Source organism: Leucoraja erinacea, chromosome 9 (assembly GCF_028641065.1).
Source record: "Leucoraja erinacea ecotype New England chromosome 9, Leri_hhj_1, whole genome shotgun sequence".
In the NCBI taxonomy this organism is placed as follows: Eukaryota; Metazoa; Chordata; class Chondrichthyes; order Rajiformes; family Rajidae; genus Leucoraja; species Leucoraja erinaceus.
In genome coordinates this window covers 29,519,741-29,544,247 of record NC_073385.1, presented here as the reverse complement: position 1 = coordinate 29,544,247, position 24,507 = coordinate 29,519,741, and the positions used below count along the sequence as shown (strand labels likewise).

The 24,507-nt window shown below is 44.2% G+C and overlaps 1 protein-coding gene across 3 annotated transcripts in view; it reads left to right on the top strand.

The window, feature by feature from the left end:
• wdhd1 (WD repeat and HMG-box DNA binding protein 1) overlaps nt 1–24,507 on the top strand; it is a 62,140-nt gene that overhangs the window by 10,244 nt on the left and 27,389 nt on the right. For all 3 annotated transcript variants that reach the window (XM_055640443.1, XM_055640444.1, XM_055640442.1), the window contains 11 exons: nt 2,047–2,155; nt 3,212–3,363; nt 4,163–4,274; nt 4,503–4,553; nt 4,820–4,915; nt 5,925–6,017; nt 8,042–8,148; nt 10,917–11,046; nt 11,583–11,790; nt 13,947–14,119; nt 21,769–21,953. In XM_055640443.1, the coding sequence (XP_055496418.1) occupies nt 2,047–2,155; nt 3,212–3,363; nt 4,163–4,274; nt 4,503–4,553; nt 4,820–4,915; nt 5,925–6,017; nt 8,042–8,148; nt 10,917–11,046; nt 11,583–11,790; nt 13,947–14,119; nt 21,769–21,953 (1,416 nt within the window). The remainder of the gene's footprint in view (nt 1–2,046; nt 2,156–3,211; nt 3,364–4,162; nt 4,275–4,502; nt 4,554–4,819; nt 4,916–5,924; nt 6,018–8,041; nt 8,149–10,916; nt 11,047–11,582; nt 11,791–13,946; nt 14,120–21,768; nt 21,954–24,507) is intronic.

The window sequence follows — 24,507 nt, the reverse complement described above, 5'->3', positions numbered from 1 at the left end:
TGGTGCCCACCGTGACGGACACCGACTCCATCCCCCCCCCCCCCTCCCCGCTTTCTTCACTGCCTGCTGTACCTGCATGCTTACTTTCAGTCACTGATGAACAAGGATCCCCAGATCACGTTATACTTCCCCTTTTCCCAACTTGACGCCATTTAGATAGTAATCTGCCTTCCTGTTTTTTTTTGCCACCAAAATGGATAACCTCACATTTATCCACATTAAACTGCATCTGCCATGCATCTGCCATGCATCTGGCCACTCACCCAACCTGTCCAAGTCACCCTGCATCCTCATAGCATCCTCCTCACAGTTCACACTGCCACCCAGCTTTGTGTCATCTGCAAATTTGCTAATGTTACTTTTAATCCCTTCATCTAACTCATTAATATATATTGTAAATAGCTGCGGTCCCAGCACCGAGCCTTGCGGTACCCCACTAGTCACTGCCTGCCTTTCTGAAAGCGACCCGTTAGTCCCTACTCTTTGATTTCCTATCTGCCAACCAATTTTCTATGGTGGGGAGGTGAGTAGCCATGATGGACCAGGCAGTGTCCACTATTTCTTTTTCTATTCTTCATTCCTGGCTGGTCATGTTGCCAAACCAGGCCGTGATGCAAGCTATCAATATGCTCGCTACTGTACACCTGCTGAAGTTTAAGAACGTATTTGTTGACATACCTATTCTCCTCAATCTTCTAAGGAAGTATTGACAGGCTTTCTTTACAATTGCATCAATGTGCTGGGTCCAGGACAGATCCTCAGATGCATGCCTCAGATGCAGTTCGCATGCCCAGGAACTTGAAGTTTTTGACTCTCTCCAACAGCAATCCATCGATGAAGATAAGTTTGTTGATCCTCGGCCTATGTCTTCTAATGTCAACAATCAGGACTTTGGTATTACTGATGTTGTGAGCAAGGTGGTTGTTCTGGCACTATTTCAATCTAACATCTGATCTTCCTTCTATATTCTGACATCACCCCGCAATTCATCCAATAATGGTGGTGTAATCGGAGAATTTAAAGATGTAGTTGGAACTGTGTCTGCCTACACAGTCATGGGCATAAACTGAGTAGTGCAGGGGACTGAGCATACAGCCTTGAGGTGCCATGTGCTGATGGTCATTGATGACGTATAGTTGCCAAATTCTACCAATTGTGCTTTGAGAAAGTCGAGGATCCAGTTGCAATGGGATGCGCAGAGACCCCGTTTCTTGCCCTTGGTAACATGTTTGGAGGGTATGATGGTGTTGAATGCTGAGCTCTAATTGATGAACAATGGCCTGATGTTTGTGTGTTTATTGTCGAAGTGGCATTAGTGCCACTGGTCATTAGTCATTGAGGCATGTCACCCTACCTTTCTTTGACTCCGGTATATTGATGGCCTTTTAAAGCACGTAGGAACCTCAGACCTCAGTAATGAGAGGTTGAAGATGTCCGCAAAAACTCCAGTCAGTTGGACCATGCAGGTTTTGAGAATGTGACCAGGTACATCTTCAAGTCCAGTCTCTTTGCAAGGGTTCACCTTCCTGAAGGGATCCCCTGAAATCATCCTCGGTGACTGAGACTACAATAACATTAGGGACTATGAGGGTCCTAGAAGGCAATAAGTCTTTTTCCCTCTCGAAGCGTGCATAGAACGCATTGAGCTTATCCGCGAGCGATGCCGCGCTTTCGTTTGAGTTGCTACTTGGTTTCGCCTTGATGATCTGCAAGCATTGGCACAGCTGCCGAACATTCGTCTCATCCTCCAATTTGGAGTGAAAGTTCCTGTTAGTCCTTATGATGGCCTTACAAGGTCTTCTTGTTGAATCTGCGAGGGCAGACTTGAATGCCTAAGGTCTGGTCCTCAGAATGTTACAGCAAGTAAAAGATCAACTGTGACTTACTGAATGGCAGAATAAGGCATTATTAATGTTATACAGATTCTTAATCAGAGGTTTAAGAATACGCTGATGGAAAAAATGATGTTATAATTTGACAAGAAGGTAATAGATTTTTATAGGTCCTTCGGGATCCTTAATTAAATTGATCTTTTTGAAATTCCAGACACATTGTAACCAGTGGCAGTGATGGTGACGTTAGAATATGGGAAAGTTTAGATGATGATCCCAAATCGATCAATGTGGGTGATAAAGTCTACTCACTGGCTCTCCGGGTATGTGATTTTTTTTTCTTTTTCATATTCTCACAGTTATGAATTTGGTATACAATGTTATAATTTGTGGCAAAATGTAATTAAAATGGAAACTGGGAACCCCCTCTGTTAGGAAATGAAAAAGTAATATCTTTATAACATGATAATGCAATTATGATTTGAATGGGAAGGTAGTATGCTGTGAATGACACGATTTTGAGATTGGAGAATCTAGTTTCATAATGTCACCTGCTAACTTAATCTGAATAGTGCGTTCTTGCATACAAACATTGAAGGAATATGTATATGATAATACCAAATTGATGGTTTAAAATCCAATTGATTCAACCTAACCAAAATGATTGTGAAAATCTTTTTTTTTTTTTAATGATTAGATCCTTCACTTTCAGCACTTACCATAATTAAATTTGTATCTGTATCTTGATTCTGGAACCTCTCACGTGTACTTCTTGTGCAAGTTAATGAAAGTTCTTGTATTCAATTATTATTAAGATCAGGACCTGGAGGAGAGAATCAAAGGTAAGGCCAATTTGTTAGAAAAGACCAAAGGAGAGAAGTAAAGGTCTTCAGCTAAAGTGTACATGCCACTCAATCTCTTACAGTGGACATGTTTTTGTGTCTTAATTATTGAAAGACCAATGCATCCAGAAGCTTGGGTTCTCCAGGTCAATGGTGAAATAATGAAATATGAGGCAGTGTTCCCCTCATCATGGCAGTAGAGAAAGATGAGGACAGGCTTGTCGATGTGGGAATGGGAAGGGGAGTTGAAATGGCATGCAAATTGGTCTTAATGGCAAAACAATAGCCTAGTCAATGCTTGGTCTCAGCAATGTGGAGGCCATATCACAAGCACCAAATGCAGTTGACTAGATTGGAGGTGCATGTGAATCTATGCCTCACCTGGTCGGGGTTTGCGTCCTTCAATAGTGGTGACTCATTCTTTCAATAATGTCATTATTATAGTATCAGTGATATTCCCATGAGATTTATGTCCGTAGAGATTCTTTGCATATGAGACAATAATTATCTGATAAACATTTTTATTTATTGTTCTAGAATGGATTGCTCGTTACCTGTGTTTCTAACAACATTGTTCAAGTAAATACTTTCCCTGAGGGTTCACCAGATGGGATTTTAACTCGCTTTACTGCTGAAGCAAACCATGTTGTCTTCAATGACAATGCAACTAGTATTGCTGCTGGTTCCAGGTAATGTAATAATGGAGCAATGATCACCGCCTGCAGCAGGCTTTCCCTGATTGCTCTCCCTGTTGCTGTTGGTGGTGTCATTGTACATGAAGCATTAAAAGCACAGCAGTGAAGAACAGTAATAGGAAGGAATTAGTATGTTTACCTGTATTACAAAATAATTTTTAGTAAAGACATCTGACTAAAATTATTTAGGACCCCCAATGAGATGTCATTAAGAACATTTCATATAGGACTGGTCTTCCTCTCTAAGGAAAATTTGTAAGAGGGAGACGATGGGGGTTCACAAATGTAATTCCTGTCATTTTTGGTTAGTGGGTGTAGGGGAGTGGCTTGGCCTTATCAAGAGAGAATGCAGGCCCCATTCCCTCTATAGTTTAGAAGAATGAGAGGAGATAAAAATTCTCATGGATTTTGAAAGGGAAGGTGCAGTGTTGATGTTTCCCCTAGCAGAGATGTCTTATACCATGATCATAATCTTAAAACAAGGAGTCAGTCATTTGATGAGAAGGAATTTCTTCGCTCAGTGAGTGGTGAATATTTTTATTTCTTTGCTAAATTGCTGTGGAAGCCTTGTCACAAAATACATTAAATGCAGAGCTTTTTGACATTAAGGGAATCTGGTGATGCAGGGTTTGTGCAGAGAAGTGGCATTGGGGTACAAGATCAGGCTGGATCTCATTGCAGTTGGCAAAGTGGACTGAATAGCTTACTACTACTACTTCTTATGTTCTCACTACTTTTTCTTGTGAAATATGTTTGTTGCTTCAAAGTTTTGTATCGTGTTTTTAACTTACAGTGACTTTATGGTAAAGATCATTGACATAAAGGATAATAGTCAACAGAAGACAATTCGAGGTCATGATGGTCCAATTCTCAGTGTTGCTTTTGATCCAAAGGATGTGTTTCTGGTAATAACTTTAACATAACCCAATCCATGTAAAATCTGAAGTAGCAAAATGAAATTAGTTGGCCATGAAATAATATGTCATAATATTGCTTGGATAATTGCTCGGATTAAAACTCTGCTTTTGTTATTTTTTGATATTTTAAGTCAAAGTAGTGTGCATTATTTACCACTGCGATTTAATATTTAAATAGCTTGGTGCTTTGTAATCACAAGTTGTTGCATTTTACAGGCTACCTCCAGTTGTGATGGTTCAGTATGTGTTTGGAAAATTGCTGATCAGGTCAGTCTCAGTCCTCTGGTTAACATTATGTGATTCTGGATTTGGACCAGTATTTGGAATGAAACAGTGTTATTGTGCTTTAAAATATTTGCAAGTCAAATCAACATTTTTATTGCTATGAGGTTGTGAAGAAAAATTGCCATTCATGTTTGCATTCAAGCCCCTTTCGTGAAAAGAAATGGTATTTTAAAATTGCACGTGATTTACAACATAATATGTTTAATAGCTTTTCAAATGGTGTTAAAAGGTATATTTCTGCTTTATAGACTCTTGTTTCAAGTTGGTCACTTCTAACTAAGTGCAATGAAGTCAACCGTGCTCTGTCCATGTGTAGACTCGAGTGGCAACCAAAGACCGGAAAGGTAAATGAAAATTGAACCTCGTAAACTAATCTAGTTTCAAATTGAGTTGAAGAATATTTTCTCAGGAGGAGCAAGATAAATATCATAACTTCATGCTTAGAAATTTAATGTTGAAGTCAGTAGAAATGAACAAATCAGAACTTAATTGTCTAGCACAAAAGGAAATAAATAAAAATGGTCAGTAAGTTATACCTGTGTTTGGTCTGCAGATTAGTCTGCAGCACAAAGTTCATGGAAAGCATTTTTTTTTATTAAATAAGATTTTTGCTACCTCAGACAGGTGAAATCATTGACGAACTGTGGAGTGACAGACTTATCACTGTTTAATTTATTATTATTATTATTGTCATATAGTGTCATCTCGATATAGTAAAAACGTGTTTTTGTTGCATGCTATCCAGTCAACAAGAAGAATATACATGATTACAATCCAGCTGTCTACTGTGTAGGATCAAGGGTATATTACTTAGTGCAAGATAAAGTCTGATTAAAAATAGTTCAATGGGCTCCAATGAGATAGATTGCCGGTTCGGACAGCACTCTAGCTGGTGATAGGATGATGAGTGCCCCTACTGCAGTTTGCAATTCTGAATATTTGATAGTGTAAATCTGAAGCAGCATCCTTTCAATAAGTGTAAATGGGAATAGTTCTCCAAATAGAATCTATACTGCAAATCATCAAACTTAAATTACATCAGACCATATGACATAGGAACAGAATTGGGCATTCGGCTCATCGAGTCTACCATGGCATTTGATCGACCATTCTCGTGCCTTCTCCCCATAAACTTTGGCGCCCTTATGATATCGTCAAAAGCATGCACTATTCTTTAAATAAAGTGATTACTTGGTTTCTGTAGTGCAGATCAGTTATGTTTTGAAATTATGTAAAGGAATGGATACTGAGCATGTTTTGGATATTCCATTTTGACAATTAATTAGATAAATGCATAGCCTGAAAGTTTTCCTCAGTCTAAATTTTTATTCTCTGTTTGGTGCATATATGTAGTTCTTGGCAGTTCCAGTGGAAAAAGTTGTAAAATTATATGACAGAAATTCCTGGGAAAATGTTGCCGATCTTTCGGACAACAGCATTACGTTGGTAAGTTTCATATTAAAATCAAGAGTTGCTTTCTGGTATTTGACAAAATATATGTATGCAACACATCAAGAAAAGCACTTCATGAAGCACTAATACAGGTGCACAACCTTTTATCCGAAAGCCTTGGGACCGGACACTTTTCGTAATTCAGAATTTTTCGGCTTTCGGAATGGAAGATTTTTAGCGTAGATTTTAACGGCTGGCTCAGTGGTAGAGTGCTCGGCTCATATCCGCAAGGTCGCGAGTTTGCGCCTCGATCCGGGCAGTTACTCGATCGCGAGTTTGAGTCTTCAATGTAGTTTTTTCTTGCAGAATAGGAGAGAATAGGGAGGGTTAGGCTGGGATCATTCTCTGCGAGATGATCTTAGTGCGGGAGACAAGTGTAGGAGAGGTGTACTGACTGTGTGAGCAGAACTTTGGAAGTGATTGCCCACCATTTTCAAAAGCCGCTGTGTCTCCCTGTCCCTCCAACTCCAGAGGAATCCGCTGCCCGATGGGCCACTACGGCGACAAGTGGCAGTTCGCCCACAGCCCGAGCTGCGCCCCCTCATCCGCAACCCGGGTTGGAGCGGGGCTGGGCTAGAGTTGTTGCTGGCTGTGAGTCTCTGGGATCTCCGTGCTTGCAGTGGGCCTGGGGGTCGGTGTCCCGATGAGGGGGCGCAGCTCGGGCTGTGGGCGAACTGCCACTTGTCGCCGCAGCGGCCCATCGGGGAGCGGCTTCTGGTGGTCCTGACGTCTCTCAGCTCCTGTCCAGGGGGACGGCCGGAGACGTCAGGACCAACAAGAACCCGCTCCCCGATGCGCCGCTACAGCGACAAGTGGCAGTTCGCCCACAGCCCGAGCTGCGCCCCCTCATCCGCAACCCGGGTTCCTCTGGAGTTGGAGCGGGTTGGGCTAGAGTTGCTGCTGGCTGTGAGTCTCCGTGCTTGCAATCGGTGTCCCGGTGTCCCGACGTTTCCGGCCACCCCCCTGGAATGGAGCTGAGACTGGGAACTGTACCGCCCTTGCCCCCTCCCTCTGCAACTGCAAACAACCCCACAGTTCCCAGTCTCAGCTCCTGTACAGGGGGGTGGCCGGAGACGTCACAGCCCGAGCTGCGCCCCCTCATCCGCAACCTCAAGACCAAGACGCACCTTGCACACCATCAGCTTCTGTCCCTACGGGGACAGCGGAGAGCGTGTTCCTCTGGAGTTGGAGCGGGGCTGGGCTGCTGCTGGCTGTGGGTCTCTGGGATCTCCGTGCTTGCAGTGGGCCTGGGGTCCGGTGTCCCGTTGGTCCTGACGTCTCCGGTGACTGGCACTGGCTCCGACGTGACGGCAGTGCAAAACCCCCGCGCCGGTGCAATGGGCGGGGAGCTGGAGAGGGGAGGGAAGGGGTCACACATATGGCCGGGAAGCAGAGGGGTGTAGGTGGGGTGAAACTGAAGGGAGCGACAATTTGCTGCTGCCTGCCCACTGAGTTAAAAAATTCCCACGCAAGACTCACGATACACTGTGTATCGTGAGTCTACCGTGGGAACTTTTTAACCCAGCGGGCAGGCAGCAGCAGATTGTAAATTATTAACCCTCCCGCGCAATATACCCTCACCTTCTCTTTTATGAATGGGGATTTAGTTCCCCTTTCTTCGAGGACCGACTGGAGGTTCCGCTGTCACCTCTGCGGGCCGCCCTCGGTGAACGTCTTCAAGGACCTTTCTTCAAGGACCGAAAAAATGTCCGCTATTCGGAGCTTTTCGTTATTTGGATCGTCGGATAAAAGGTTGTGCACCTGTAGTTTAAAACAACTTGATGAATATTGAAATCTTGCATAGAATAGAATTAATATTTTGAAAATCTTAGAAATATCTCAACGATTAAAGAAATATGTTGAGGAAGTAGTTAGTTTTATAAATGTGTGTATTTAAATATTTTTTACTAATTGAATTGAAAGAACTTTAACAGGCACTCTTGAAAAGCATGATAGATATTAATATATTGTTTGAAAAGAATAAATTCCACAATTTATTTTCCTTTTCTTCCTGCTAGCCATTAAATGTTGTATCATGGTCTCCATGTGGTGATTATGTGGCTGCTGGGTCTATTGATGGATTCATGGCAGTGTGGCATGTACAGACCAAGAAATGCATTGAAAGGTATAATACTGGTGTTAATTTGTGAAACAATGAAACAGCATCTCACTGAATTGTGCAATGGTCAGATTCCCTTATTTGCTAATAGAAATCTGAGCAATTGCAGAAAAATTAGAAATTATTTATCTGGTCAGATAAATAAAGGGCTTGTCAGTAGATATTGTGAAGATTTTCCACAGAAGACATTCATTTTGGGGGCTATGTGGTAATCCTAAGAATCCTAACAGCAAAGAGTTGCTATTTGGGATTGAGCCAAGGTGAGAAAGTTGTTTATTCTCTCTGTTAGCTCTCTCTATCAAGAGGGTTGTGGATGCTCACTTAATGACTGTTTGGGATTATATAATGGCAAGGACAGGAGAGTGACTAATTAGCAAAAAAAACCCCAAGTAGTGATAGATGAGTCATTTTCATATTGGCAGCCAACAGCTAATGAATGGCCTGATATGTACCAAAACCATTTATAATGAACGACTTGGATGAAAGTACTTAAATGTACTGTAACCAAATTTTCTGATTTGTATACAAATAGACGGGTTAACAAATTGTAATGAAATTGCAAACAAATTGCAAGGGGATGCAGGAAGGTTAAGTGAAAAAGTAAGCGGTTGATGGATGGAGTGTAAAGTGTAATGTGGAAAAATGTGAAGTTAACCATATTGGAAGGAGGAATGAAAAAGTAAATTAGTATTAAAACAGTGATGCTAGAAAATGTTGCAATGCAAGAATACATCTAGAAATGGGGGGCAAATGTTTTGAAAATATTTAACATAACCCCAAGGATTCGCTTAGCTGCAAAATTACCACATTAAGGTGTATAGAAATGATTGGAACAAAAACAGGTTACTTATTTTCTTGGGATTTGAACATTAACATTTTTTTAACCATGGTTTTCTTCAAGACTTTCCCCCTCTCTGTCTAGTTGCCAACTAATTGGCTATAATTTATCATTATTTTACTCCATTTTGGTCAGGCAGTAAAGATATAATTATCTACTTTCTTTCTTGCACCTATTTGAGCTAACATAATAATTGAAGGTGGGGACATAAATATCCATCCCTCCCAAACCCAAGTCGTACCAGCTTGAAAGTCGTCATGTTGAGTCTTATTATCTGTACTCGTTTTCACTTAGCACACAGCTAACAATGGCCTGTTTACTTTTTCATTGTTACTTTGTTGCATAACTTTCATTTATTTGTTCTATATATGTTTCATTTCCCGTTCCCCTAATTCTCAGCCTGAAGAAGGTTCTCGACGCGAAACGTCGCCTATTCCTTTTCTCCAGAGATGCTGTCTGATCCACTGAGTTACTCCAGCTTTTTGTAAACATCTATGAGTTGGGATTCAAATGTAAAAATGTAGAGTAATCCTTTGCATTTAACTTTCATTCTAGCTCTTTACTGTGGTCATTATGGACTAATGATTTTATCACTTTTCCTCGCATTTGCTGGAGGATATATGAGAGAGGAGACTGATCTTTCATAATAACACCCCCATCCACCTACCACCATCCACTCCCTACAACACCAAGCTTCATCTCCTTAATAAAATACATTCACGTCTTATCGCTTTATTCCAAACCTTTTTGAAGTAAGTTAAATTTGCATATAATGAAGAAATACCCAAAATCTTATTTCTTACTAGACTAAGTAGGACCCGTTGGATTCCAGCTTCACACGGGAGGGCTGGTCCCCCAACGCAATATTCCACCTCTCCACCAATTCCAATATTGCTGGCCAGTGGGGGGGGGAGGGGGCGGTTTCTGGAGCATGGGTTTTGTGGTCTGAAGTGACTGGTTTCCAGAGGGCTAGTATGGGCATTGTGGGCACACTCGCACACACACTCACACACATACGCTCACAAACACACTCACAAACACAGTCACACACACTCTCACACACACACTCTCTCACACACACAGACAGACAGACACACACACACACACACACACACACACACACCACATATATGGCAGTAAACTTTCTTGAATACTCACAGGGCTGAGCGCAGCCTCTCCACTTTGGGGTTTCCGCAGTCAGCGGCACTTCCGCAATGAGCGTAACCTCTGCACTTACCGGAAAGTACACCATCAGCACGACCTGTCCACTAAGGGGAAGTCACGAAATGAGCGGGAGTTTTGAACCAAACACAGTCGGACCTAATAAAGCATTTATTCCTTCCATACACAGCTGGACCTAATAAAGCATTGCAGTTTCAAGCACAGGCAGGGCAGCAGGCCAAACAACTCATGGCGTCATTAAGGGCTAACAAATCATTTATTGCAAGTACATTGCAGACTCGCAGTTCAGTTGATTCACAGCTTAGAATGAGAGTCGTGGCCTCTCCCTCTCGATCTTGACTTAGTCATGTCCAGGCATCCGTGAATTTATAGTCCTGCCTCCCCCCCCCCCCCCCCCCGCCCCAGAAGGGGCATTACCTTCATCACGGTGATTGACTGGAGAGAGGATCTCAAGGTTTTTTAAACATTCATAACTTTTTTTTTCATTGATGGGAAAATCCTCAGGGCCCGCTCAGCGAAGGAGGACTGCGAGTAAGATGGCCAAAAATCATAGCAATATATGGTAGCGCTTTTTCTAAAATCAGTATACAGTGCAGACAGGAAGTGGTCAAGATGAGACTTTTAAGTATATAGATTTCCCTGTAGAATACTATGCTCATTTTAGAGGTAAACCAACTCGTTTTTCAGCTTGTCTATGTACTGTCATACAAAAATGGGTGTTAAATATTAAATGTTGGGAAATGTGTGTCCTTAGGATGCGGCATGAGAAGACTCATCGTATATGTGCGATGGCATGGCACCCTACAAAAGGGAATATTGCATATACAGATTCCGAAGGAAATTTGGGAATGTTTGAAAGGATTTTGGCAGATGTTGGCGGTAAAGTAAGTAGGAAACAATGTTAATAAGGGTGTTGTACATTTTGTCATTCCGTGATTGTCATGATTTGTGTATATGTAGATGTTACTGTGAAGTGGTAACCAATGGTAAATATAGATCTCCTAATATGTGTTTTTGTATCAAATACATTTTAAAATATATTATTAATTGATATGTGTGCCTGCTTGTCTACGTGCATCTGTTACTACTACTCTCTCCCAATGATGGAAGAGAATTGTTCAGTGCATTGCATCAAATAATCACAAAGCACTAAAACGCTTTTGTAAAATTGCGTTTGGGTAAAACATTTGATTTTCTAAAGAAGCATTGCAATCCAAAACATCGCCCATCCATGTTCTCCAAAGATACTGACTGACCTGCTGAGTTACTCCAGCACTTTGTTCTTTTTTTCGCAAACCAGCATCTGCAGTTCTTTGTTTCAATATTCTGATTTCATTGCGTGTTTTGAAAACAAAATTGAGAATGATTCAAATACATAAGATGAATTCAGTTGCTATACAATGTGGATTTTTTCTATTAGGGATTGCCGTCACAATCGACTACAAACACGCTGGATGATTTGTTTGACGAAGAACCTGGTGACTTGACAAAAAAAGATTTGTATTTGTCACAGCCATCACCAATAAGGCATCCTTTCGCAGATGATGATGATGATGATGATGACAATGTGATGGGGATAATCAACCGATCTAGACATCATCGGACCATTGAAGATGATAACTCTCATGGTATGAGTAAACAATTATTGCAAATGTGAAAATGTAAAGGCATCCATCCTTTTGGCGTTTTGTTTAGTTACAGTATTTGTTATAATTTAAGCTGCGATGGTGAAGAATAGTAAACTTGATATGTTTTTTTAGTTGGTTGACTGGGAGGTTTTCTCGCTTGTTTAAGGAGCAGTGTGTGGTTATACAGTTTTCTGGATGTTTGTCATATGCTAAGTGTTATGCCTCTACCTGTAACCTGTCTGCTTAATTGAAGAAATATTATTTTATTATTAAGGCCAATCGGCATTTGGTTATAACAATTCCTTATAAGACAAAAATAAATACACAATTTAGATTGGCCAGAAATATCTACATCCCAAACATTGCATAAGTAAATAATGTTAGCATTGGATTTCAAACCTGTCCTTTCAGCCCTACAACCTGTTTTTGAAATTTATCTTGGACTTGTAAGATTTAAAAAATCTGCTGGCTGTAATCTACTCCTTGGAATGAATTTGACAATTTCAATGCAGTTCCAAGAGAATGTGTGTCAGTTGTATGTAACTGAGAATTTTTCACAAACTGTCTTGGTAACTTATAATAAGCGAATTCGGTCTTCCGACTGTGCATGCCCTGGTCAAAGGTCACTATGCATAAACAGCCCTGGAGAGCAGTGAAGCAGTGAACCTTCACTTCTTCTGTTTTTTCCAGCTTTGATTCTTCCAGGTAAGAAAATACTGCTTCCAAACTATGAAATAGTGGTATTTATTGTTCCTTTGTTAAAAGCTAAGATTCTTTTGTTGTTTTTATTGCTTTATGCTTTGGTGAGTGAGCGAGATCGTGCTCGTCCGTGGTCGGTGTTGGTTCCGGATCTGTTGTGTTGCTGCTGGGCCGTCCCCGTCCCCTCCCGGGAGTCTAGTCCCTGTTCGGGGGCGGCCGGAGGTGTCGGACCGGGCTTGCAGCCGGCGCAAGGGACAGGCTGAGCTGCAGCACTCTGTGTGTATGGCTGGTGCTCTGCTTTCGCTGGGTCCGGGGGGGTTGGCTGGCGGTCCCCGGTCCAGTGCGGTTGGGTTGGAGTTGGTGCTTCTTCTCTGCGCTGTGAGCGCCGCAATCAGCGGCCCCAGGCCCACAGCCAGCACGGAGAAGAAGCTCCAAACCCAGCTCAACTCCCGCCGGACCAGCCGACAGCCCCGGACCGACGATACCAGTGGCCCCAGGCCCACAGCCAGCGCTGAGAAGAAGCGGCAACTCCAGCCTAACCCCGCTCCCCGGCAGGCCGGGAACCATCAGCGGCCACCCCCCTCGGCACTGGTGAAAGCTGAGCACCAGCCATGCACACAAAGCGCTGGAGCAACACAGCAATTAAGCTGTTTAAGAGTCTGACCGTCTAAATTAATTTGTACATTATTTTTAAAACTTTAATAGTAATGCAGGTCCACTGATCTTCCCGGCAACTGATGGTCTGGCACCACCTGTAATCTGACAAAATTATGAGAGTGCATTGAAATCCCACCCAAAAGTCCCCTGGAAAATATGGCGCCTAGGCCGGATGAGGTGTCCGATCTCAACCTCATCGGGCTTCCGTGGCTGGACTTCCAAAGCACCCCAGTGATCTGAGTTCCGAGTGCAACTTGTTAATTGGTGCCCAGGCCACCTGTGCAACAAAAGCAAGTTTTGCAGTAAATTTAATTTACATTTAATATTTGTTTTATTTAAATTTCTGACAGTCCATGGTGTTTTACAGATGTGGGAGGCTATTATTAGTGGGTCAGAGGTGTATTGTATCGTTATTACGTGACCCCGGTTCGGACCTGTATTAAAAATTCTAAAATATTGATGATCTTGTTTTAAACTTTTTTAAAGAACAATTCTCCTGCTCTGAGGAAGATCATCAGGGGACAATTTATAAGGTTCATCATTTGTCAAGTTGCAAGAGTGCTGGAGTAGAGTGTTTTAACCTGTGTCATGTTTTGACATATTTGATGCAACAACAGGGGAAAGTATTTCAATCCCTTGTACGGTTAGTCTCAATATTTCATGTAAATAAAAATAAAAAATCCATTTAAGATTGCAGTTCACATAAACGGCAGATTTTTTTAGTTTGTATTTGTGCATTGTGTGAGGCAAGGGAATGTTTCAATTGCTTTTTTAAACTTTTAAAAATAAATTTATTTCAGATGCTGGATCTTCCATCCATCTGGATAAAGTGGCTGATGATGATTATGACGACCCTGCCAGTATTGCACAAGCAGCACCAATTTCTGTTGGATACTCTGGACCATTGCCAACACCAAAGCAAAAGCCTTTTCAGCCTTGTTCCACGCCCTCTCACCTCTCGCATCGGTTCATGGTAAGCACCATTGCTGGTAGACTTTGTTGAGACAATTTGCACTTTTGGGTGCAGAATATTAAATGAGCTGATCCTTCACCCCTAAATGTGTAAAGTTAAACTTTTTTTCTTTTTTTGGCAACATGACATGAATATTTATTAACGGTGCATACCAGCACCTTTTTATCTACCAAAAATGTACTAGACCGTGTTATCAACTTTGCCCTGGGTTGTATACCCAGACATAAAAAATAAGTGTTGGAGAGGCTATGTGGCCTTTTGAGCCTGCCCTTCTATTCAATATATTTAAGATTAATACCAATACCACATTCCTTTCTAACCTCAAAACTTTCAACCCATATGTTAAGAATCTATCCATATATGCCTTAGTATTCAAGGACTGTTTCCACTGTCCTTCGAGGAGGAAAGTTCCAAAGTCTTAACAACTCTGAGAAATAAAACTTTGTCCAGTCTCTCTTAAATTAATGATTTTTATTTTAAACAACAACGCCTGGTCCTAAATTCTCCCACAAGAGAAAACATCTTTACCACATCCAACAACTTTAAAACTTCAAATTGTTAAATGACAGCGATGATAAATGGGTACCAGTGGGTTGTGATGTCATGTTTTGTTTAAGGTGCTTTCTGTCAGGAGAATCAGAAGCCATTCTGAATTAAAGATCATCTTCTTGTGTCCCTCCTTGAAAGTCAATTATCTTTCTGCTTTCATCATAATACGAAGCTAACCTGTGCACTTCTGCCAGATTGCAAATGTATGCGGGCAGTAAGCAAGCAGCGGGCAGACCAAAAAGTATTGCGTACTACAATTCAAGGTCTCGGGAACGATGACCCATCTTTGGTCGAGAGGCAGTCGACTTTACAGGTCGATTATTTTTCCTCAGCAGAAAGCTGTTCAGTTTCTATAATGCTGAAGTTGACCCTGCTTTTTAAGTCTGAATCATGAATGTCATAGCTCTGCACACTCCTTTATATTTTCCTCCTAAAAGCTATATAACCATATAACACCATATAACAATTACAGCATGGAAACAGGCCATCTCGACCCTTCTAGTCCGTGCCGAAAACATAATCTCCCCTAGTCCCATATACCTGCGCTCAGACCATAACCCTCCATTCCCTTCCCATCCATATAACTATCCAATTTATTTTTAAATGATAAAAAACGAACCTGCCTCCACCACCTTCACTGGAAGCTCATTCCACACAGCTACCACTCTCTGAGTAAAGAAGTTCCCCCTCATGTTACCCCTAAACTTCAGTCCCTTAATTCTCATGTCATGTCCCCTTGTTTGAATCTTCCCTACTCTCAGTGGGAAAAGCTTTTCCACGTCAACTCTGTCTATCCCTCTCATCATTTTAAAAACCTCTATCAAGTCCCCCCTTAACCTTCTGCGCTCCAAAGAATAAAGCCCTAACTTGTTCAACCTTTCTCTGTAACTTAGTTCACAAACTCAACTGTAGTCCTTTGCAATTCCACTCTGGAGAAAAAAATATTCTTACTGTACTCCAGAATTTTCAGAAATTCTCACTCTTAAGGGCCTGTCCCATTTGGGCGTCATTTGCGCGTCACGCAGGTGGCGAGCAAAGGTTTTGTGAATCCCAAAATCCTGGGGCGGCGCTCACGTCACTGCCTACGTCACCACACATCACGTGCGAGTCACGACGCGGAAATGATGTTGCGTAAATGATGCGCAAATGATGCCCAAGTGGGACATAGAAACATAGAAATTAGGTGCAGGAGTAGGGCATTCGGCCCTTCAAGTCTGCACCGCCATTCGATATGATCATGGCTGATCATCCAACTCAGTATCCTGTTCCTGCCTTCTCTCCATACCCCCTGATCCCTTTAGCCACAAGGGCCACATCTAACTCCCTCTTAAATATAGCCAATGAACTGGCCTCAACTACCTTCTGCGGCAGAAAATTCCAGAGATTCACCACTCTCTGTGTGAAAAAAGTTTTCCTCATCTCGGTCCTAAAAGATTTCCCCCTTATCCTTAAACTATGACCCCTTGTTCTGGACTTCCCCAACATCGGGAACAATCTTCCTGCATCTAGCCTGTCCAACCCTTTAAGAATTTTGTAAGTTTCTATAAGATCCCCCCTCAATCTTCTAAATTCTAGCAAGTACAAACCGAGTCTATCCAGTCTTTCTTCATATGAAAGTCCTGACATGCCAGAAATCAGTCTGGCAAGAGATGGTCAAAGGACATAATTGCAGCAAATGTTCTTTTGGTAATATGTTTAAAGGTGTCAAAACGCCACATTACTGGACATTCAGATTAGATGTATGTGTTGTGAACAGCAATGAAGATACCCAGTTTGTACGCATCAGATATTTTAAAATTATTGATAAACGCTGTTTCCATCATTCCCACTTCAGAATTAACATTAAAATTTCAACTGAAATATCTCCTGACCAACTTTGTGATGTATATGACCGACTAGAAGTAAAACCTGGATAAATCCAACGAATAGTTGTGAATGTAGACAAAAGTACTGGAGAAACTCAGCGGGTGCAGCAGCATCTATGGAGGGAAGGAAATGGGCAACGTTTCGGACCAAAACACTTCTTCAGACTGATGTGGGGTGGGGGGGATGGGGAAAAGAAAGGAAAATGGAAGAGGAGGAGCCCGAGGGCTGAGGGAGAGCTGAGAAGGGGAGGAGACAGCAAGGGCTACCGGAAATTGGTGAATTCAATGTTTATGCAACTAGGGTGCAGACTGCCCAAGCGGAATATGAGGTGCTGTTCCTCCAATTTCCGGTGGTGCTCACTCTGGCCATGGAGGAGGCCCAGGACAGAGAGGTCGGATTCGGAATGAGACGGGGGAGTTGAAGTGCTGAGCCACCGGGAGATCAGGTTGGTTAATGTGGACCGAGTGGAGGTGTGCGGCGAAACGATCGGCAAGCCAATGCTTGTTCTCACCGATGTAGATCAGCTGACATCTAGAGCAGCGGATGCAATAGATGAGGTTGGAGGAGATGCAGGTGAACCTCTGTCGCACCTGGAACGACTGCTTGGGTCCTTGAATGGAGTCGAGGGGGGAGGTAAAGCGACAAGTGTAGCACCTCTTTCGGTTGCAAGGAAAAGACTCGGAGGGTTGAGGTGGTCCGCGGGAGGGAAGGGAAGAAAGGGAAGAAAGAAAAAAAAGGAAAAAAAGAAAAAACAGGGGAAGGTGAGAGTCGAGGGGGAGGGGAATGAAAGCGACAAGTGTAGCACCTCTTTCGGTTGCAAGGGAAAGTGCTCGGGGAGGGGGTGGTGCGGGAGGGAAGGGAAGAATTGACCAGAGAGTTACGGAGGGAGCGGTCTTTGCGGAAGGCAGACGGGGGGAGATGGGAAGATGTGGCGAGTGGTGGGGTCACGTTGGAGGTGGCGAAAACGGTGGACTATTTGTTGTATGTGACGACTAGTGGGGTGAAAGGTGAGGACTAGGGGGGCACTGCCCTTGTTACGAGTGGGGGGATGGGGTGAAAGAGCAGTATGGTTACGGGGTATGGAAGAGACCCTGGTGAGAGCCTCATCTATAGTGGGGGAGGGGAACCCCCGTTCCCTGAAGAATTAGGAAATTTCCAATGCCCTGGTGTGGAACACCCCATCCTGGGAGCAGATGTGGCGTAGACGGAGGAATTTGGAGTACGGGATGGAGTCCTTACAGGAAGCAGTGGGAAAGAAGAGTAGTCTTGATAGCCATGGGAGTCAGTGGGTTTACAGTGGATGTCGGTCAGAAGTCTATCACCAGCGATGGAGACAGTGAGGTCAAGAAATGGTAGGGAAGTGTCGGGAATGGTCACGGTGTATTTGAAAGCCAGATGGAAGTTAGTGGTGAAGCGGATGAAGTCAGTTAGTTGTGTGTGGGTGCAGGAGGTGGCACCAAAGCAATCGTCGATGTAGCGGAGGTAGAGGTCGGGGATGGGGCCCTGGTACGTCTCGAACAAGGATTGTTCGACGTACCTGACAAAGAGGCAGGCATAGCTGGGGCCCATTCGCGTGCCCATAGCTACGCCTTGTATTTGGAGGAAATGGGAGGAGTCAAACGAGAAGTTATTGAGGGTAAGGAGCTACTCCGTTATGCGGAGGAGAGTATCAGTGGAAGGGCATGGGTTGATTCTCCGGTCGAGGAAGAACCGGAGGGCTTTGAGACCATCCTGGTGGGGGATGGAGGTGTATTATTTGTGAATGAATGGTGCTCATTAAATAACTACAGTACTGATACACCATATTAAGAGCATTGAATTGCCGTTAAAATGAATTCTGTAATAACGTGTTAACAGTAGCAGTAACGATCGAACACTGGGGTTTTAATGTTTCAAGTGTTCACAATTTAATTAATCCATCTTTATGGATTAAAACAAATAATAACATTGGGAATTAAAACACATTTGATTGCATTACATTATCAAACATAGTCAATGGGGGGGGGGGGGGGGGGGATGGGGGGGGCGAGAAGGCAATCGGTGCAGGGGGGGTGGTTGGGGGGGGGTGAGTAGGGGTGTGGGGGTGGGTGAATGTAAGAGGGTGGGGGGGGGGCGGGGGGGATGGGAGTGGTGTTGAGGGGGGGAATGAGTGCAGGATGGATGGGGGGGATCAGTACAGGATGGGGGGGGGGGTTCAGTACAGGATGGGTGGGGGGGGATCAGTACAGGATGAATGGGGGATCAGTACAGGATGAATGGCGATAGACAAAAATGCAGGAGGAACTCAGCGGGTGAGGCAACATCTATGGAGCGAAGAAATAGGCAACGTTTCGGGTCGCGACCCTTCAGACTCATTCTTCATGAATGGGGGGGATCAGCGCAGGATGAATGGGTGGATCCGTACAGGATGAATGTGGGAGCAGTGCAGGATGAATGGGTGGGGGGGGGGTCAGTACAGTGTGAATCGGAAGGTCTGTGCAGGATGAATGGGTGGTTCACGACGGGACGGATGGGGAATCAGTGCAGGATGAATGGGGGGGATCAGTAAAAGATGAATGGGGAGATCACTACAGGATGGGGTGGGGGGATCGGTGCAGGATAAATGGAGGGGGGGGGTCAGTACAGGATGGATCGGGAGATCAGTGCAGGATGAATTAGTGGATCAGTACAGGATGAATGGGATGGATCAGTAAAAGATGAATGCGGAGATCACTACAGGTGGGATGGGGGTATCGGTGCAGGATAAATGGAGGGGGGGGGTCAGTACGGGATGAATGGGGGGGAGCAGTACAGGATCAATGGAGGGAGCCGTGCAGGATGCATGCGAAGGGGGGTAAGTACAGGATGAATTGGGGGACCAGTGTAGGATGGATAGAGGAGGGGGGGGGGGGTGGCAGGAGAATCAATGCGAGGTGGATAGGGAGATCAGTGCAGGATGAATAGATGGGGGTGGGGGGAGGGGGGGTAGATGAGGGGAGCACAGGGGATGTCAGTGAGGACTGAATAGAGGTGGGAATGGGGATCAGTGTGGGATGGTGAGCAGGGGTCCCAGGATAAGGAGGGTGGAGGGGTGTGTACAAGAGAGAGAAAGAGAGAGGAAAAGGGGCAGAGGAGGTGGGGAGGAAGGAAGGTCAGTGCCCATCGGACAACACCGGCATCATCGCTCCGCTGCCTTGGCTGTCCCTGTCCATCGCCACCAAAGGGGGAGGCAGTTGGGAACTCCTCGCCACTGCCTCCTCTCCTCCGCCAGCCAACAGGAAGGGGCGGGGCCGAGCAGTGCAGGTGCTTCAGACGGCGGAAGGGGGCCTCCCCCTTCCTTACTCCCTCCTCCCGGCCTCGGCGTGCGGGAGGGTTTGTTTTGAAAGCTGTTATCGCTGTTGGCAGAGTAGCATGCAGCGACCGCTATCAGGGCGGGGGTGGTGGAGGTGGAGCTGCTGTCGCTGTCGCCGTCGCTGCTGTGCTGGGGGCCCGTCATTCGCTCTCACCCTCAGTCACCCCGCAACTAGTATCTTTGCCCCGCACTACAGCTGTTGTCGCCGCCGACACGAAACGTCCCGTTCTTTTTCTCCAGAGATGCTGCCTGACCCGCTGAGTTACTCCAGTTTTTTGTATCTATCTTCGGTATAAACCAGTATCTGCAGTGCCAAGCTGGGCAAAATGACACGGCTTTTAGGTTGCCCGGCGGGATTTTAGGTGGCCATTGGCACCTGGGCAACCATTAATTTCGAGCCCGCTCTGATGCTAAACCTATATTCCCTCTATTCTTGAGTGTATCCACTTTCTCCCTGGTTACCCTTTAAAAAAAATATATATATATATAACATCTTTGTATCTTCAATCTGACCTGCTAATGACATTTCATGATCCCTTTTGGCTCTTCTAATTTCCCTGCTTGAATTCTTTCCTGCTTGCTTCATATCCTCAAAACCCTGTCATATTTCATCGTCCTGTACCTTGTGTATGCTGCCTTTTAATTTTTCACCAAATTTACAACATCTGGTCATCCAAGGTCACCTAACCTTGTCCCCCCCCCCCCCCCCCCCCCCCCCCCCCCCCCCCCCCCCCCCCCCCCCCCCCCCCCCCCCCCCTCCCCCCTCCTCCTTACTGGAACATGCGAGTCCTGAACTTTGAGTCCTGAATCGGGTCCTTAAGCCCACTTACCCAGTTGGCATACTGTGCTAACATTTGCCTGCATTTGGCCTTCTAAACCCTGCCTCTCCATATATCTGTCCAAATGTCGACTAAGTAATTGTATCTGCTTCTAACACAACCTCTGGCTGCTAATTCCAGATATGTACTCCCCTCAGAATGGAAAAAAATGCCCCATAGATCCCACTTAAATCTCTCCCTTCTTACCTTAAGCCGTGGCTAATAAAAATGTATGCAATTCAAACATTTATTCAATTCTTTGGCGTGGTTGAAAGTGATTAGCAGCTTGGTATAATCAGTCCAACAAGTGTATTTGTTAAATTGTATTTGATCTGGGTGAAGTGGCAATGCTGTTGCCAGGACTGTGGTGTAGATAAAGCTGTTGATTTGTTGGTTACTAACGTAGATAGAAAACAGGTGGGCCAGAACAGTTTTTTGATGTACGTCGTGTAGGAAGGCACCACAGATGTTGGTTTACACTGAAGATGTACACAAAATGCTGGAGTAACTCAGTGGGACAGGCAGCATCTCTGGGTAGAAGGAATGGCTGACGTTTCGGGACGAGACCATTCTTTAGACTGAAGAAGGGTCTCGACTCAAACGTTCCTTCTATCCAGAGATGTTGCCTGCCCTGCTGAATTCCTCCAGCATTTTGTGTCTATTTTTGATGTGGGTTGTTGGGTAGCTAGTGTTGCTGACTGCATATTTGTAAACAGATCATGTCGAGCAACATTTTACTTGTACAAATCATGCTTAATGTATCCTTTCATGTTATGGATATGACGGAGCAGTTTGCAGTGAATGGCTGAAAGAGATTTATATTTGACAATGCTTTCATGGAGCTCTGTAAGCCATTGTAATGCTTATCTGCTTTATGTTAAGATAGTGTTACAATTAATTTTTTGAAGTTCTGTACTAGTTGAAATGTATGGTGTCATAGTTTAAGTCCTGTATTGTCCATAAAATTGTGTATGAAATTGATTTGTTCTGAACAAAGGCCACTCTGTTTTTATTTTACTTTTGCTTCAAGCACTGTGCATATTGACTTTGGGTCAGTGTTTAATATAAAACATTTGTGTTTTTAGGTATGGAATTCCATTGGTATTATTCGTTGCTACAGTGATGATCAAGATAATGCTATAGATGTGGAATTCCATGACACCTCAGTACATCATGCAATGCATTTAACTAACGTTCTTAATCACACCATGGCTGATTTATCACATGAAGCAATACTATTGGGCTGTGCAAAATCCAGTGACCATCCCAGGTAAAGTTACTGGGGAAGAGGTTAAAACTCATCTTTTAAAAAATCTTTGTTCTTCATTGCACTGAATACTACCGAGATATTTGCGTTGGAGTATACACTCATGATTAGTTATTAAGTGGTTGAAACCAGTAATTCTTCTCTCTGTTGACAATGTCAAATGCTCAGCCTGTTGGCTTAATCTAATTATCAATTCTATTTGAATACTTGGGTGTTATCAATTACCCTATGACAAGACTAGCATTTATTGTCCCTTGAGAACTTGAACTTCAAAGTGAAAGTGAAAGGGAAGGTGTTCAGGATGATAATCAAGAAATAGCAAAAAAATATTCCAACTCTGGAAGCACAAAAAACTGCAAATGCTGGAAACTTCGGGCTAATACACAGCGCAGGAGCAGGTCAGGCAGCATCTGGGGAGGGAATGGACAAGCAACATTTCCAGTCGGAGCCCTTCTTCAGACTGTTGGCGGGGGGGGGGGGGGGAGAGAAAGTCAGAGAAGGTCGTGGGACAAAGCCTGGCAAGTGATAGGTGATACAAAATGCTGGAGTAACTCAGCGGAACAGGCATCATAGAAACATAGAAAATAGGTGCAGGAGTAGGCCATTCGGCCCTTCGAGCCTACACCACCATTCAATATGATCATGGCTAATCATCAACTCAGTATCCTGTACCTGCCTTCTCTCCATACCCCCTGATCCCTTTAGCCACAAGGGCCACATCTAACTCCCTCTTAAATATAGCCAGTGAACTGGCCTCAACTACTTTATGTGGCAGAGAATTCCACAGATTCACCACTCTCCATGTGAAATTTTCTTTTCTCATCTCGGTCCTAAAAACTTCCCCCTTATCCTTAAACTATGACCCCTTGTTCTGGACTTCCCCAACATTGGGAACAATCTTCCTGCATCTAGCCTGTCCAACCCCTTAAGAATTTTGTAAGTTTCTATAAGATCCCCCCTCAATCTTCTAAATTCTAGTGAGCACAAGCCGAGTCTATCCAGTCTTCATATCACAGATAGCACAGAAACTGCTCTCCTCAAAGTCCTCAACGACCTCCTCACCTCTGCTGACACTGGTTCCCTCAACATCCTCATCCTCCTCGACCTGAGTGCGGCCTTCGATACCGTGAACCATAACATCCTGCTTACCAGACTTAAAGACCTTGGCATTGAAGGTTCTGCACTCAGCTGGATCCGTTCCTACCTTTCCAACCGATCCCACTTCATCTCTCTCCATAACCACCTCTGCTACAGCCACAGTCACTCAAGGCGTTCCCCAAGGCTCTGTTCTCGGTCCCCTCCTCTTCATCATCTACATCCTCCCCCTTGGTCATATACTCCGTCACTTCAAACTGGACTTCCATTGCTATGCTGATGACACCCAGATCTATCTCAGCACCAACTTCCCCCACCACCCCCCTCTCTCCCATATCAACTCCTGCCTGTCAGCCATCAATTCTTGGATGCAACTCAACTTCCTTAAATTAAACAGTATAAACAGTAACAAAACAGGATTTCTCCTCATTGGCTCCAAATCAACACTTACCAAAATTAACAACCCCACTCTCACTATTGACGGCACCACTGTCTCCCCATCTCCTCAAGCCCGCAACCTTGGCGTGATCTTTGACTCAACCCTCTCCGTTGAGCCTCACATCCGCCATGTTGTCAAAACATCATTTTTTCACCTCAGCAACATTGCCAAAATCAGACCCTCTCTCACACCCCCCCGCTGCTGAAAGACTCATCCATGCCTTCATCTCCTCCCGAATGGACTTTTGTAACTCTCTTCTCTTTGGCATCAATTCCAGCAACATCAACCGACTCCAACTCGTCCAGAATGCAGCCGCCCGACTCATTACCCACACCAAATCCTGGCACCACATCACCCCAGTCCTCGAAGAACTTCACTGGCTTCCCATTTCCCACCGGATCATCTACAAAATCTTGGTCCTCACCTACAAAGCCCTCAACCACTTGGCCCCCCCGTAATTCACTGACCTCCTCTCCCCCTACCAACCCTCACGGTCCCTCAGATCTATTTCAGCCGGTCTCCTCTCCATCCTGAAATCCAACCTCTGCACTTTTGGAGACAGAGCCTTCTCCAGGGCAGCTCCCAGGCTCTTGGACTCCCTCCCACAATTGATCCGAACTTCTGAGTCCCTCACCATCTTTTAGTCCCGCCTCAAGACCCATCTCTTCACCTCTGCATACCCTTAGTCCCATGTCCCCCTCCCCTTTGCATCTCTGTCTTACAGCTCTATTTTGTTTTGTTCTTGACTCACCATGTAAAGGACTTTGAGTCCTTGAAAAGCGCTATACAAATAAAATGTATTATTATTATTATTATATGAAAGTCCTGCCATCCCAGGAATCAGTCTGGTGAACCTTCTCTGTACTCCCTCTATGGCAAGAATGTATTTCCTCAGATTAGGAGACCAATACTGTACGCAATACTCCAGGTGTGGTCTCACCAAGGCCCTGTACAACTGCAGTAGAACCTCCCTGCTTCTATACTTAAATCCTTTTGCTATGAATGCTAACATAGCATTCACTT